We start from the raw sequence: 16,441 nt of genomic DNA on the forward strand, positions 1-16,441 counted from the left end.
AGTGTGAACAGAGTCTCCACTTGTGTGCAAGTGAAGGCTGGGTGTGTGAGAAGTGTCTATCTGATTACTCATGCAGTCTTTTGTCTAGGGGTTTGTGCCCTCTGTGCGTGAGCTCAACATGGGAGGAAGGTCTTTTCCAGCTATTGGTCACAGGCTCGGAGTGCAAAAAAAGATGTATCCACTAATTGATGTAGCCTTGGTGTGTGAGGAGGGTCTGTATCACACACTTTCTTCCTCCCTCAGCTCCCTCTCTCCCTCTCCCTTTAGGTTGTTGCTATGCCCTACCTCCACGAAGTCTTGAAGTCAATAGTGAATCGAATCTTTGATGAGAAGAAGTATATTGAGCTGGATCCATGCAAAATCGACCAGACCCGCACCAGGTGAGCTTAAAGCATTAGTGCATGAGCTTGGGAGATCAGTGGTCAGTAGCTGCCTTTTCCAAACCTGTCCCGCCAGATGGTAAGTGGCTTAACCCTTAAAGTCTGAGAGCTGTTAGAAATCCCCTTAAATGAAAAGGTGAGTACCTAATTTGGTAAGGTCAGTGGGTAAGTACACACTCCTTTGACATCTTAGTTAGTGTTTTGGTGAGGTTAGAAAGACTGTTAATGTTTCTTTGGTGTCTAAGGGTCAGCCCGCAACTACTACTGAAATATGGTTTATCTAAACTCGCAAGGTGAGCTGCTCATGACCTAAGCTGTTGAGTCCAGGAAGACACTTTGTGAACAGTGTTCTATTCTAATCTGTGGCATTTTCAAATTCCATCACTAGAGAGATTACCTTTCTCTTTGTAATACAACACCAAAGTGAAACAGCAAGCCTATACATACACACTACTGTGTTCCTGTGACGCACCTCCCCCTAAGGAAAAAACAAAAGTCCCCCACAGAGAGTCTAATACTTGGAGTATTATACTCCAATGGTGTGCACCTTCACCGCTCCTGCTGTCTCCAGAGAGCAGTCTCCAAGACCAAAGTTAGATTCGTCACAACTGTGGTTTGCACCATCAAGCTCAGATTCAAAAGTAATTGGGTCCATCCAACGTTTGTTATGGTTAAGTTTCTTTATTCTTCTTTTGTAATAAAAAACAGCCCAGCAGCCAACGCGTTTCGTCCAGCTTCAGCGGACTTCATCAGTGCTCATTTTTACTATTCGATTTCCTATTACTGTAAGGAATTGCAATCACGCTGTACTGTTCAGTATGTTTCCCACGTTTGAACTGTTCCCTCCTATATCCAGGGTGGTTCATTAATGCTCGGCTCCTAAGCCGTTGCAGTTACTAATTCGGAACGCCAAGGATCCGCGTCTTCTACCATATGATGAATATCTCCTTGCAATGATTACCCTTAGATATTATATCCCTGTGGAATAGTACATTTTTCAGTAAAAAAAAAAAAAATAACACCAGGTCCTTTGTGTGTTTTTTTAATATCGAACAGAAGTTGATCCCAGAGATGAATGCCTAACAGGTGAAGGAATCAATCTCCCAAGTTACTTCTTTTAAAATGAGGAACTACCAGAAATCAAAGATTATTAGATCTAGTGTCTCACCTAACCGGCCTTCAAACCATTTTTGTGAAGCCTGGGCCAGACTTCTTTAATAATGATCAGACCTTGATTCCAGATACAAACTCCTACCAACCTGAGTGAGTAAGCTTCCCTGGGCACTTTTCTTGAATTTAGTTACAACCAAAAGCTTCAGGTTATTATTCCTAAGGACTCACCTAGCAGGCCTGGCAGAAGGTTTTTTGGGGCTTGGATCATAAACTTCACTTAGCCCTGTTCCTGTTTTTCCCTAGCACAGTCACCTTTTTCAAAATAAAATTAATGTTCTGGAAACATTTGGATGCAGCTCCAGCTTGTGGCGCCTTGCCTTTTCATGAATATATGGCAAAAGCATCCAACATCCTCTTTTGTCATCCATTTTTTAAGTAGCTTTTGTTGAGTTATCATACATAACAAACATACAAGCAGAAAAAGTAAAGACACACGTCACAGGAAGAATGAGACTGAACATTTGTACATAATTTCACTTATTACATTGCAGTTCAATAGAGCCTAAGTGCCTTCCATGCAGATGGTTTGCATTCAACATTTGCCTAAGATTTAATAACAATGGTATCAGGAAAAGAGGAGCTCAGTTTAAACAAATCTGATCTTTAGTTAGCCCCATTGCTGTATTTGTGTTTTTTAGGAATGTGTGGTTGTAGATTAGAAGCTAGGTTTAGTCCTGGCATTTGTTCACGTGGTAAGAAATAAGTAAATTTAAAAGTGCTACTGTGCCTCTGTTGGCTATCTGCCTAGAAGAGCTGCATCTTCCTGACTTTTTTGGATGTCCTTAAAGTTTGGGAGCACTGTTTGCTTTGCTGCAATCAGTAGGATTAGACCTTAGGAAGGTAAGTGTATACAAATGTTCCAATATTGGTTACCTGTTTAAGCCCATGGGAGGACACACTCTTCAGGCTTGGAGTGTTGGTTGCTTTATTGTAGCCGGAAGCAGCATTCACTTCGGAGGTTAGGATCTTAAAGTTTGAAACAGCTTGTTGGTAAAGCTCTTTCTCGTATCTCATTTCCCAGGAAGATTTCATTCAAGAGTTCTCTGTCAGAGAATCACATAAGGGAGAGCAGTCTGGAGCTCCTAAAAGGGTATCTGAGCGACATCATGGACGCCATCATAAACTCCGTGGAGCAGTGTCCACCAATCATGAGGGTGGCCTTCAAGCAGCTGCACAAACGTGTTGAAGACCAGTTTCCAGATCCGGCCAATGAGGTAAGAATGAGAGAGTGGTATGACAAGAGGGTGTTGTATCCAAGAGAAGTAAAGGATGCTCTGATTGAAGAATCTAAAGAGGTTAAAGGAAGGAGCGGGAGGAGAACAGGGAGAGAGGTTTAATAAAAAGAGGAGAGTTGTGAAGAAAGCTGGAAAGGAAGTCTGTAATAGGCTGGGATATAATGTGATGATTTCACAGGCTCTTTCTATAGTCTGTACTTTTCTAACTCCAAGGAGTGTTCCGATCAGGGGATGGACTTTGATTATCCACCCTCAGTTTCTTCTATCATGGTCTCAAGCTGCACTGTGGGGCAAGACAGATGTATTTAATTATTACCATGCCACAGGTATTAACTAAGCCAGTGGTAGGCCTAAGACCCCTAAACTGCAGCTGTTTCTTCCATCACCCTTCTAACACCCTTCTTCTTACACTGGTGGTAGTTATGCTAGGTAGAGATCTGATGTTTCTAACAGCAGCTGCCTTTGCCAAAGGGAGGTATCTATGCCAAACGGCAACACTCAAAAATCTAACCAAAAGCATACCACTACGAACTACCCTGACCAGCTGGACACCTCTTTCATCACCAAACAGCAGTAAAGCAACTGGAAGCCCCTTTCGAATGAAAATACCACAGCTCTAATGAACACCATCCAATCAGAAGACCCTCCCAGACCTATGACCTCACTTTATATACAACCTTGGAAGAACCATCATCTCCCCCACGCTCACCGCTATCATCAACACCTCCATAACTACTGTCTCCTTCCAGTCTTGCTGGACAAATGCAGAAGTCAATGACCTATTGAAGAAACCGACAGCGGACCCCTACACCCTCTGTAGCTACATACCCATCTCGAAACTGCCTTTTCCAGCTAAAGTCATTGAGAAAGCCATCAATACCCAACTTGAAGACCACCTAGAATTACAGCAACTCCTAGATAGCTCTCAGTCAGACTTTCGCACAAACCACAGCACAGAGATAGCCTTCATTGCAGCCACTGATTACATCAGAAGCATCCATGACCGAGGAGGAACAGTTGCACTCATTGTCCTTGACCTCGCCGCAGCTTTCGTTATGTATTCCCACAAGTCACTCATCAGAAAGCTGCAGCATGTGGGTGTCTGTGGACTGGCCCTCAAGTGGATATCCTGCGTCCTCATGGACTGAACTCAATAAATGAGACTTCTCTCCTACACCTCAGAACTCAAGAAACACATCTGCGGAGTCCCTCAAGAATTGTTGCTCAGCTTAACAGTATTAAACATATACATGACGCCCCTCGTGGACATTGTTAGAGCCCCTGACATCAACATAGTATCCTCCGCCGATAACACTTAGCTCATCCTCTCCCTTACTGACTCAACCTGTACTGCCACAGCAAACTTCCCCAACTGCATAAAAAGCATTGCTGTTTGGATGAAAAACAACGTCCTCCAGCTCAACATAGACAAATCCAAAGTCCTAATCTTCAGCAACAGCCACTCCCCCTGGAATCCTCTTGCTGTCCCTTCAAACTTGGTCCCAAACACACCCCTGCAGGCTATGCCAAGAACATTGGGACCATCCTGCACACCAACCTCTCCATGAGCAGACAGATCAGACAAATGGTCACCCAAGCTCTCATCACAAGTAGACTTGATTGCAGAACTGCCCTCTACATTGGAATTCCAGCCCATGTCCTATGCTGACTCTAAACCACCCAGGACGCCGCCGCCAGGGTCATCCTGTACTTCCTATGAAATAACCACATCCAGAGTCTCCACTGGCTGCCAGTCCTGGAAAGATGTAAGTTCAAGCTGCTCACCCACACCTACAAACACCAGCCCTGCTTACCTCAACCACTATCTCAACTTCTACAAACCCACCAGACACCTTCGATCTGCGTTCCAGGCAAGAGCACACCTTCCTCGCATCAAAAAGGCCAGAAGTGGAGAACACTCCTTCTCATGCCTCGCAGCCAAGACCTGGAACGACCTCCTGAAACACCTCAGAACCTCGCCCTTCCTCATGTTTTTCCAAGGAACCTCAAGACATGGCGCTTCCAGACGAAACAGGCATGATCTGCTCCTCCCCCCCTCATGTCTGCCCATCTCAGTGCCTGGATACTTTCACAGGTGATTAGCTGTGCTCTGCAACTTCACATAACACTGCACCTTAAAAGTCTCAAGCTATCCAACCACCTTTCTCTCTGTCTTGTACAGGCAATACATCCTCCACGCCTTGGGCAATACATGTGCTAAATACTTTCACCCTAAAGTTCTTAGAATTGAGACCATTGGAACTCTACTCACTGAGCGTCCTACTTCTTCTCTCAAATATACAGTCAACATGCCTCACCACTTTCTCTAGCAGATACCCTATCAAGATATTCCTATCTTTGATATCTTCAATCCCTTCTGCACCCCGTCTGCTTCACCACACCTCTAGGACTCTCAGACTTTGATCTTTCTTTTTTCTTTGTGTAATCCAATCTTCTCTTTACACAGATGTGCATCTTCATTGATTTTAGTCATCTGTTGCACCACAGCTACTAAGAACACAATATCTGTTCCCTTCTCACAGTTTGAATCTTGGTCTTTCTTGCAGCCAAGGGCGGCTTCTCCGTTCAGGCAGAGGAGCATTGCCCCACTAACTAAATTGCCCCAACAATGAAAAATAAAATGGTAATAAAGTTAATTTATTACCATTTCATTTTTCAATAAACTGGTATCAAGCTGAGCGTCCGGGCGGGGGGCAGGCCTGCTGCTGGCTCAGACCAGCAGAGAGCAGTGATGGGCAGTGCGCTTTAAATTTAAAGTGTGAATGTCTCTTTGGCCAGCTATCTTGCGACAGCCAGCCAGACGGGCATTTTAAACCTGTCTAACCCAACTGTCAAAGACAGCTGGATTAGAGAAAGAATAGGGCTCCAGTATCCTCTGGAGTGCCGAAGGAGGCTGCTCCCTCCAATCCTGGGTCTGCTCTCATGCTGCATCAAAGCTGCTCCAGGATTGGTTAATGCAGTTTGCTGTGTTCAGCATTGGAGCCTGCCCTGAGAAGACCGAGCGAGGAGGATATCGCACCCGGAAGGTAGGTGTTATTATTTTATTACTTAATGTTTGTCCCACCCGCCGCACCACCCTCCGTACATGCCAGCTGCCACTGCTTGCAGCTCGGTTTTTTACTCTTAGGTTCTTGATCACTTGGTGTTTAAAGGCTCAGCAGTTACCTCTTCAGCCCATCTGATTCCTTACAATCTGACTTACAGGGTTGTTAGTCAATGAGACTGCTTTGTTACATGCCTCTAACATCATCACCTCGTCTCGTACACCAATATGGATCTGTCAGCGGTGTGATTTGCTCCTCTACCCTGGCAGCGACTATTGAGATTACTAGCATGGCTGGTGAATGGCTCTCATCCTACTTAAGAAGCCATTTATTTTTTTGCTGATTTGTAATATAGGGCCATATGTAGGTAAATACTATTTATCGATTCTAAAATACCGAATTTTACCGATTCGGTATTTCAGAATCGGTCAATGGTATGTAGGTATTGATTCGGTAAATTTTACAGAATCTGTAAAATTCGGTAATTACCGATTTGGTAAATTATCGAATCCTTACATTTGTCCCCTACATCTCAAATGCCCAATACCGGTCGATAAAGGCCGAAATTCGGTAATCGAAATTCGGTCATTTCGGCCGTTACCGACTGGTATTGGGTCACCTACATCTGGCCCATAGTGTCTATCAACCCTCGCCCTCTCCCTCCTCCATGTGGTATTCAGGTTCATCACAAGGAGGGAGTGTGAATGGGTCCCAGACTTAACTAGGGGGTTGATGTACTATTGCTATTCAGTAAAGCAGGCGTGCTAGTTTGCAAACCGGTTGGTTTGTGATTGGGAAAGCAATTTGCGCTGCGACCACTGGATTGATGGGTAGCTTAGCAAATCTGAAACATGCAGGGATGTTGCAAAATGACCTGGCAAATGAATATTAATTAGGGAGTGCACAAGTGCGCCCCCTTGTGGTTGGCTCCGAGTGGAGGGATGGTGGCCTGAAAAGGACAGCAGACATTCTACTCTGCATACGCATTCCAAAAACAGGAAACACTTTTTAAGCAGCCAGTGACTATTAATGGGAGTGTTGTTAGATAAAAAAACAAAAAGATTCCTGTTTGGAAAGACACTGCAGAAAACAGGCAGTGGGGTCATGGCCGCTGCCTTCTCCCGCCCAGGCCTCCAACACTATTTCCGAAGGAGAAGAGGTTTCACATGGGGCAGCTTTACCTTTGCAGACCACATACCACTCCCTTTGAGGTGTCAATGTCTGATCAATGGTTTACTCCCACAAATGTGGTCAATACTCTCTAATAGATCCTTTCCTTAATCTCCTAAAAGGAGCTTTTTATATTGTAAAAAAGTAGTTTGCAATTGAAACCACGGGATTTTGCGAATCACGGGTATGATTTTGAGAATCGCAGGCTTTGTGACCTCAAAAAACATTTGTTCGTGCGCTACTGCCACAAAAGAAACGGATCCCACGTATTGCGTTTTGTACACCTACTGCGCCCAGCAACATCTTTTCACAAGCCTGTGGATATTCCCAAAAGTTCTGACCTGAGCCTGCTACCTGCTCACTTACACTTCCTCAAGGGGTGGTTATATTTCCTCCTTTAGCTTTTTAAACCATCTATATCTAGCGTCCCTTCCCTTTCTGCTGGGTTTATCTCTTCTTGTGCTATACTCATATTGATTGCCAGACACCATATGACTCGAAATGGTATTGCGCATGTGCGTGGGAAAGTTAAGATCCCACTTAATAATCTTTAATACCTCTCTATACCTTGACCCAATTTTTTCTCATTCTGCATTAGATAAAATTATTCTCATAAAAGTGTAACTGAGAAACACAGATGAACTAAGACCGTCCCCTCAAGTTTTCGGTAGACAACATATTACTGTTTTTTACCAACTTTACGTTTCAGAAACTGTTAAAGACATTCCAATGGTCTGTATGTCTGGTGCACTCTAAAGAATACACGTCATGGTGTCCATTTCTTATGTCAATTTAAGGAACCTCATAACCTGAATTCTAATCACTTCCTTTGAGCTAAAGAGGCCTTCTTAGGGACACGAGTGGAGCAGTCCTGGATCTGTTGCAGGGTTGGGTTTCCCTTCCATTACCAGAGCAGCCCCTACGCCGATTTTAGCTTTTGCTCAAGCTGCAAACAAAAATCATTTCATGAGTGTGTATCACTGATGCTAGAGACAAGCAAGGGAGCAATGAATTCACAAAGGTGACATTTCCCGGGTGCTGTGTCCTTACTGTGTCCTTGTCCTCTGCCTGTCGGGTTGGAGTTTTTACAGCCCCTGCATTCATTTGGCTGTGGTCCACAATGCATCATGGATGAGTACTACTCACTGTGGCTTAGTGGCAGTGCTTTGATTCGTCATGTTCTCTGGGGATGCCCGGGCTGATCTTTGGTGTTTACCTGTCAGGGTGACTTTGTTTTGGTCCAGTGCCTTGATTCACAAGGGCATCTGCACAGGTGTGTGCTGAGCCAAGGTGTTCATTTTTCAAAGTGGTTTTGTTTTGTTGACGTTCAGGTCATACAAGGACTCGGCTAGTGGATCCTGTGTATGTGTACGCGAAGGGTGGTTTTGCTGCTTTGCCTTAATTCTTCAGTTCTCTGGAGATGGTACTCTTGATACTCAGTGTTTCCTGTCACGGTGGTGTCGTTTTAGTGCAGCTCCTTCGTTCAGCGGGTTGTGTTGAAGTACATGCTGACCCTGGGTGTTTACCTGTCGTGGTGTTTCTGTTTTGCTCCAGTGTTAATTCATCATGGCTTTCTGGGGTTGTGTGTATGTTGATCTTGGGAGCTCACCTGTTGGGGTGCTGAGGTTTTGGTGCAGGCACTTGATTCAACAGGACTTCTCAGGAGGTGCAGGCTTGTCCTGGGCATTTACTTGTTGGGGTGGTGAGGTATTGGTGCAGTCTCTTGACTCATCAACCTCTCATGGGATTGGATGTGAGTGTTGATCCTGGCCATTTACTTGTTGGGTGGTGAGGTTTTCTGTCTTTTGATTCAACAGGTCCTCTGGGACATGAATGTTTCAACAGGGCTGTCTCTGGTGGCTGGTTTCCTATAATCATGCGTGAATCCTGGGTATTTCCCTGCTGAATGGTGAGGATGTGTGACCATCTCTGGATTTGAAAGGTCTTGTGTGGATATAAGTGCTGGTTCTGAGCTGCAATGCTTCAATTCACCTGGCCTACTCGGCAGTGGCGGCTACCTTCGATAAAAAATGGTGAAGCGCGAAGGTGCTACTCACCATAAACTCTGAGTTGGAGCAAGACAGCTGCAGCACTTCTCCCTTCCATGAGCAGGAAAAGGAAGGACTTCCTTCCTGCTTGTGGAACGGAACTCCAACCAATCCTGGAGCTGCGTTCATGCTGTGAATGCAGCTCCAGGATGAATGCAGCTCCAGGATTGGTGGGAGAAGCCTTGCCCAGCGCTGAGGCTGGGGGTCTGTGGCAGCAATATCTAGGCTGTTTCACAGCCTTTGGATTGCTGGGTCTACACTGTGCATGTCGGATAGGACGGCTGTAGACAGATGGCCTATCCGTCATGCGCACTGTAGACCAGTGCTGTCACCCTGCATTTGCAGGATTCAGCCCCACCCCCACCCTTGCGATTGTACACAGCACCAGCCGGCACAGTGGCAAATAAATAAAATGGCATTAAAATACCATTTTATATATTTGTGTTTTGCAGCGGGCGACGCTCCTGAGGGGGAGCCGCCCCTGCCTTTTGGGCTGTGAATTTTGATGCTCGGTGTTCATCTGTTAGAGTAGTTACGTTTAATGGCAATTCCTTCATTCATCAACTCCTATGGGGACATATGTGCTGATTCTGGCTGTTTACCTGTTGTGGTGGTTTGATTTTCTTACAATACATTATTTGTCTGATCCAGTTTGTCATTGTGTTGGTTCTTTAGTTTATGCCTGGTGTAGAGAGTGTTTATTTTAATATACTGTCTTCTTCATCTGCAGGAAGTGAAGTACCTGGCCATCAGTGGATTCTTGTTCCTGCGTTTCTTTGCTCCTGCCATTCTGACACCAAAATTGTTCAACCTTCGAGACCAGCATGCCGACACGAGGACCAGCCGCACCCTCTTGCTTCTTGCCAAGGTGTGCCATAGAAAGGAAAGCGGGAGGATTTTTAGTCGGGGAAAGAGAGGAAAGCTGATTGTGAAGCTCGGTAAATTAAACATTGAGGTTTCCTTGATTACGTGTCATCGAAGAACATCAATCACAGCTCTATTAATGCACCCAGGTCTGAAGCTGGCATGAAGTATGCCATTGTGTTAGAAATGGGGGTCTCTAGTTGGCAGAGGTAGGAACTTTTTTCCAAATAGGGACCCTTGCTTCTAGTAAGGGTAAGTAGGAATTACTCCTAAAATAATCCCTGCTCACCCCCTTGGTAACTTGGCACAAGCAGACTGGCTTATCTCAGAGGCAGTGTGGAAAGCATTTGTGAACACATACAGTAATACAGTGAAACCACTACAAATGGACACCACACCAGTTTTGAAAAATAGTAAATCTTTATCTAAGTCAACAAGACCAAATATGATAAAAACCCAACATAAAATACTCTTGCAAAATAGTACTTGTGCAAAACATCATTTAAATTGCAGGAAAATCAATAAAACTCAGTTCTTCTGTTTCTGTAGCTCCTCCTGGGCCTACTGTGATACTGAATACGACATAGTCTAATAATTCCAGCTGAAAGTGTCGACACGGGCCAGCTAAAGCGTCGACAGACTCAGACACAGTGCCTTTCTTGTTGCGACCAACACGAAGGTGTGAGTCGGTCGGGGGAAATGTCACGGTTGCATTGTAAAGTGGAGCGTTGCAGCGGGTGGTGTCCTCACGATGTGGTGCAGGCAGCGGCTCGTTGACGGAGCCGGTGAGACCAGGGCTTGCATTGAAGGGTGAGACGGTGCTCAAAGCAGTGCTGGCAGGTCACGGTGCAGCGATGAAGACGGTCGATGTTCGGGTCGGGCAGAGACGGAGTCGGTGATGTCCGTGTAGCAAAGCGTTGCGGAGTGCGGTACCCTCAGGATGCTGTGCAAGCAGCGGCTCGTTGACGGAGTCGGTGAGACCAGGGTTGCGTTGCGAAGTGAGGCATTGCTCTCGGCGGTGCTTTCAGGACACAGAATCCTGCAACGGACTCAATGACGGAGTCAGTTACCCTTTGTCTTCTGCAGAGACAATAAGAGATGGTGCCCATAGACACGGTGAGGTCTTTGCTGTTCCTGAGACCTTGAGAACAGGGGGAAGGCTCAGTTCAAGCCCTTGGAGATCTTCAAGCAGGGGACAAAGCAAACAGCAAAGTCATTTTCTCCTTTCCTTGGCAGCAAGTAGCCACTGCAGGCTAACCCCAGACAGCAAACAGCACAGGGGCAGTATTTCTCCTCAGCTTTTCTGGCTCTTCTCCTTGGCAAAGGTTCCTCTTGATTTCCCAGAAGTGATCTGAAAGTCTGGGGTCTGGGCCCCTCTTTTTATTCACCAACATTCTTTGTTCTCTGAAGGCACAGAGTGTCTGTACCCAGCCAAAACCAGTTCTGTCCTCACTGGTGCAGCTTCCTGGCAGGAGGTGGAGACAGCTTTGTTGAAGGCAGACCAGGCCCATTCAGGTATAAAGGAAATCTCCTCCCCCTACTCTAAATGCAGCTTCGGTCTATTCAGCCCAGCCCTGACTCATCAGACTTCTGGAACCACTGCCCCTCTCCAGCCCCTGTCATCCAAACGCCAGACATGCAATACACACACCTAGCAGAGGCACCATCACTAAAAGATGCACTTAAACATTCTGAGTTCAGGCATACTAAACTTTATTTTCCTACCTTGTTCCCAGGGCCAGTTATGTTTATAAGATGTTATAAACAAACTCCCTATTCTGTCCTATGAAAACAGGTAGCCTTGCAATAGTGAAAAACGAAATTGGCAGTAATTCACTACCAGGACCTGCCACACGCATGTCCTACCTTTCACATACACTGCACCCCGCCCACAGGGGTACCTACGGCCTACCTTAGGGGTGCCTGACATGTAAGAAAAGGGAAGGTTAGGGCCTTTCAAGTGGGTGAACTTGTCAAGTCGACATGGCAGTACCAAACTGCCCACATGCTCTGCAATGGCAGGGACTGAGTTACATTTACAGGCTGCTACTGTGGGGGGCACAATCAGTGCTGCAAGCCCCCCAGCTGCATTTCATTTACAGGCCCGGGCACACACGGTGCACTGTACTAGGGACTGACTAGTAAATCAAAGAGCCAATCATGGAAATACCAATCCATAGCCGTAATTTAAAAAAGGAGCTCTTGCACTTTGGCACTGAACAGCAGTGGAAAAGTGCCCAAAGCATCTACACCAGCAAAATGAATTCCACCACACAGCAAAAACACAGGAGGCAAAGGCAAAAATGCAGGGGAGACCCACGCCAATGGTGCCAGGTCTTACACATTGCATAACCATTACTGATACTGTCATGTGCCATTTTGTCCATAAAGCTCAGTCTGGAATCTCACCTGCAGCGAGCTGAGTGTAATCATTTGTGGGACCACCACTTTCTGCACTGCTGATTCACTCCTTCCCTAATGGTGACCTACAACAGCCTCTCTTTAATCATTACTGAGACCATCACTTCAAGTACAACAGAGGTCTGGTCTACAGCAAGCTCAGGGCAATCATTATCTGGGTCACCAGTCACAGGCTTTACTAATGCATCTCGAACTAATCTTGAAAAACCTGCATATAATCCTTAGGAGCTTCAATGCTCATTAAATTTGACTTTCTGTACCACAGGTAACCATCACACACCAGTGCCAACAAACACAAGTCAGTGCCCACACACCGCAGACCAGATTCCAGACCTCAATCCTTTCTGCTAAATTCACTGCCATTGCACCTATTGCTGTCCAGCACCACCCCTAGTCCAGTACTAGAACCACCACAAAAAGCTCTGCAGTACGATATCCCTTAACCTCATCTATCTGCTTCGGCATTGCTGTGCCTCCGGAGATCCATCCCCTGAATCATCACCACCGAATGTGCTATTGGCATCTTATAAATCTGTCCTGCACTCCAGTATTCCTGAGTAGTGAACGATGCTGATCCCTCACTCTGTTGAGATGCCCCTCGGAAGTTTGACCCATATGCCAGGGGGTACTTCTTATTCAAGACTTATTTCTGGTTCTTCCAGTTGATTTGGAGTGGTGGGAGAATTGGGCAGATAAACAGCCTTATTACGAGTTTGGTGGCGCAGGAGCGGGACCGCCCTGCTTGCGCACCGCTAAATCCGTGGTTGAACCACCTGCCAAATTAGGAGTTTTCTCCTGTCTGGCGGGTGGTTCTTTGGCGTTCTCACGGCGTTGCCTATGGACTAGGCACCGCAATGGGAATGTCGAAATCAGTACCTGCACGGCGTGGACTGCTTCGGTCCATGCCTTGCAGGTACTGGGGTGCATGCACACAGTATGCACCCCATGGCGCAGATGCACAATGGGGCCCTGTAGGGCCCCTTTGTTTCCTCGCCGCCACACTTTTCATGACGGTCCTCACCGCCACATTTTTCATGGCAGTTGCACCACCATTAAATGTGTGGCGGTGAGGAAACTCAAATTATGCGTAATATTGCAGCCTCAAGACCACTGCAACACTGCCAGGGATCTCTGATCCCTGGCGGTTGCAGTGGTACCATGGCAACTTCCTCCCTAGTTGTAATAGGGCGGTCGGAAGACTATCACGCTCTGCAAGTCTGCCCGTCCTTGGACCGCCAGATTCATAATAAGGCCCTAAGTGTGTAGGTAGAGCAGAGCCTAAAATACCTGCTGCACTAATAAGAGCTACTCACCCTATGCGAGGCATAAGGAAGGTCGTTTAACTTTAAGACAAACTCCATTTTCTGTTTCAACCAAGAAGAGGCGATACACTGCTGCTTTAGACAGCTAAAATAACTTCCGCCTCCTCTTCCAGGCCGTCCAGAGCATCGGGAACCTGGGCCAGCAGCTTGGACATGGAAAGGAGCAGTGGATGGCACCTCTGCACCCCTTCATTCTTCAGAGCATCAGCCGGGTCAAGGACTTCCTGGACAAGCTGATTGACGTGGACAGTGAGAACGGTGAGTTGTGCCCTGTAACCCGCACTCTGTGGCTTGGTCTTCCATCAGGTCCTCCCGTTGCTGGCAGGCACAGCGCATTAGTGGTTGCCAGTGTTACGAGGGTCCTGGTGGTCACAGAAACCTCCAATTCTACTCTTGCTGGTCTATGAGGGAAAAAATAACATAAAGGCAAGTAAGGAAAATACTTGACTCATTCTTCAGTTTAAGTTCCTTGTAGGTAGCATTCTATTCCTTCTTTATTTGATCAATAGTGCATTACAGAGGAGGACAAAGTTTATGCAAATCAGTCTTACTTTAGCTTCAAAGCGTATATGGGTACACAGGTAACTCAGTAGGTGGTTTGACCTAAAGGGCCTCTATAGTGTGGTGCAGCTTAAGTCCCTTGACACAGTGAGCCATGGAACTCACATCTAAGTATTCACATATTACACATGACTCAATCTTTCCCTTTGCCTATAAGAGACTCAAGATTAATTTGCATATGGTTGGTCTTCTTCTATAATGGCATAGCGAGATAAACACAGTGATGACGATGATGCTCATGATAGTAGTCTGGATAAGATTAATTTACGCATTCCCCTCTGCCTCTGTTTTTATAGGTTTATAGGGGCTGCACTTCACCAACAAAAGCCAAAATTTGTGTGTGTTTGCCACCGTTCCTATGTACAGAGAATATAGCAGCGCTGCATGACATTTCTTGGCTGATTTTAATGTAATGGTTCTCTCCTGCAGTGGTACATTCAAGAAAATAAACAATGGAATTGCAGTGGTCGAGAATAATTCAAGCATTTTCATCAATACATTTAGTTGTTTTCTCCCTGAATCCACCAAAGAGGCACAAGTTTGCGCAAATACTAGTGACTCTACTGTTGAGGCCCATTATAGCTTACCACAAGTGGGACGGCTTGTCTTTGCATAGAAATGATATGCCCTAGAAGTTTTACGTACAGTACTTAAATTGGAGTAGGATAGGTGGAGTCTGCTTTGCCTGCTACCCCTTATTGTAAATTATCCTGACCCGTACCTTAGCGTTCTCGCCTTCTGTCCATTACTATTACCACCCCAATAGTTGAGCCCTATACAAATACAACAAGTTCAAGTTCAAGTTCATGTATTTATAAAGCGCACTACTCACCCAAAGGGTCTCAAGGCGCATACTTACAATTATACATACATACATACATACATAGATATATTGGTCCTCATCCGTTTGTCCAACTATTCCAGCAGTGCCCTGATTTTTTTTCAGGTCGGTGCCTTAAGCAGCGAGATGAATGCTTCAAGGCAGCCATGCCAGACTTTTTGTCAGGGTCCTGGCCCGACAAGCTGAAGCGGGTCCCTCCGCAGCACGAGGATCTGTCTCAAGGTTTTAAAGAAATGTTGTGCAGGAAAAGAGAAGTCCCATCAGATCCAGCCTCTGGTGCCATTCAATGCCAGTCCACCCTGCTGGGTGATAGTGCACGCTGCAAATCTGCATAAGATGACATAACATCTAGAGGGAATAACTGCGCTACCTTCCTTGTCGTTAATAATTTCCCCTAACACTAGAGGGATTGGGGAAGGGGTCCATGGCTACCATGCATTGCATCACAGGATTACTTGTCACAGGGATCCAATCGTTGCTGGCAAGGATCTCGATCTTCCTTGTGATCAAGTCAGGGGAGAGGCAGGTCTGTTCTGGAAACATTCTGCACCCTTCAAAGACTCAGGCAAGCCAGATTCTCCTAACAACGTGGTGGCCTGGGGCGCCAAAGTTGTTGCGGCAGCCTTCCATATATTATCATTTTATGAAGAAATCCTGAACTTTGATTCATAGGTACTCGAGCCTGTAAAAGGCACCAAAAGTCATCTTTCCTTATCCGTGGTACCCATCCTACTGCTGAGTACTGCAAAGTACTTCATATCTTCGAGTCTGGTGGCTCAGTGGACTAATGCATCCACTGCAGGGGCCTGTGTTTGACCTAATGGTCACAGGTTCAAATACCTGCAGGTCCACTCAGCCTTTCATCCATTTGAGGTCGATAAAATGAGTACCATTGAGTTGGGAAGAGGTGTGGTGCCGCGGCTAGGGCGACTGACTCCGGAATCTGGGGATCACGGTTCGATCCCCGGCACCGGCGGCAGATTAGCCCAGCACCACGTGACTCTGGGCAATAGCTCGCTTAATCTTCCCGACGGCCCCCAGCGCCTAGAGACCCTAACGGGTGATTGTGCGCTTTACAAATGTGGATTATTATTATTAACAATATACATCTGTTATTTCAGCGCCGAGATGCCCCGTTGCTGGGGTGAACGTGCGCTTTACAAATGTGGATTATTATTATTAACAATATACATCTGTTATTTCAGCGCCGAGAGGCCCCATTGCCGGGATGAACGTGTGCTTTACAAATACACATGTTATGGTGATGTTATGCCTAGTGCCAAAACATAGGGCAACATCCCTTCTGTTGTGGAACCTCCACTGGATGACATGTCTGCCAAATGGGGGTGAGTTGTACCAAG

General features: G+C 46.1%; 1 protein-coding gene across 1 annotated transcript in view; it reads left to right on the top strand.

Moving 5' to 3' along the window:
* The window catches only part of RASAL1 (RAS protein activator like 1), a 780,163-nt gene that overhangs the window by 613,822 nt on the left and 149,900 nt on the right, over window positions 1–16,441 (top strand). The window contains exons 12-15 of the mRNA XM_078667168.1: window positions 268–380; window positions 2,575–2,767; window positions 9,802–9,939; window positions 13,792–13,936. Coding sequence (XP_078523294.1) covers window positions 268–380; window positions 2,575–2,767; window positions 9,802–9,939; window positions 13,792–13,936 — 589 coding nt within the window. The remainder of the gene's footprint in view (window positions 1–267; window positions 381–2,574; window positions 2,768–9,801; window positions 9,940–13,791; window positions 13,937–16,441) is intronic.

This window comes from Lissotriton helveticus, chromosome 11 (assembly GCF_964261635.1).
Source record: "Lissotriton helveticus chromosome 11, aLisHel1.1, whole genome shotgun sequence".
In the NCBI taxonomy this organism is placed as follows: Eukaryota; Metazoa; Chordata; class Amphibia; order Caudata; family Salamandridae; genus Lissotriton; species Lissotriton helveticus.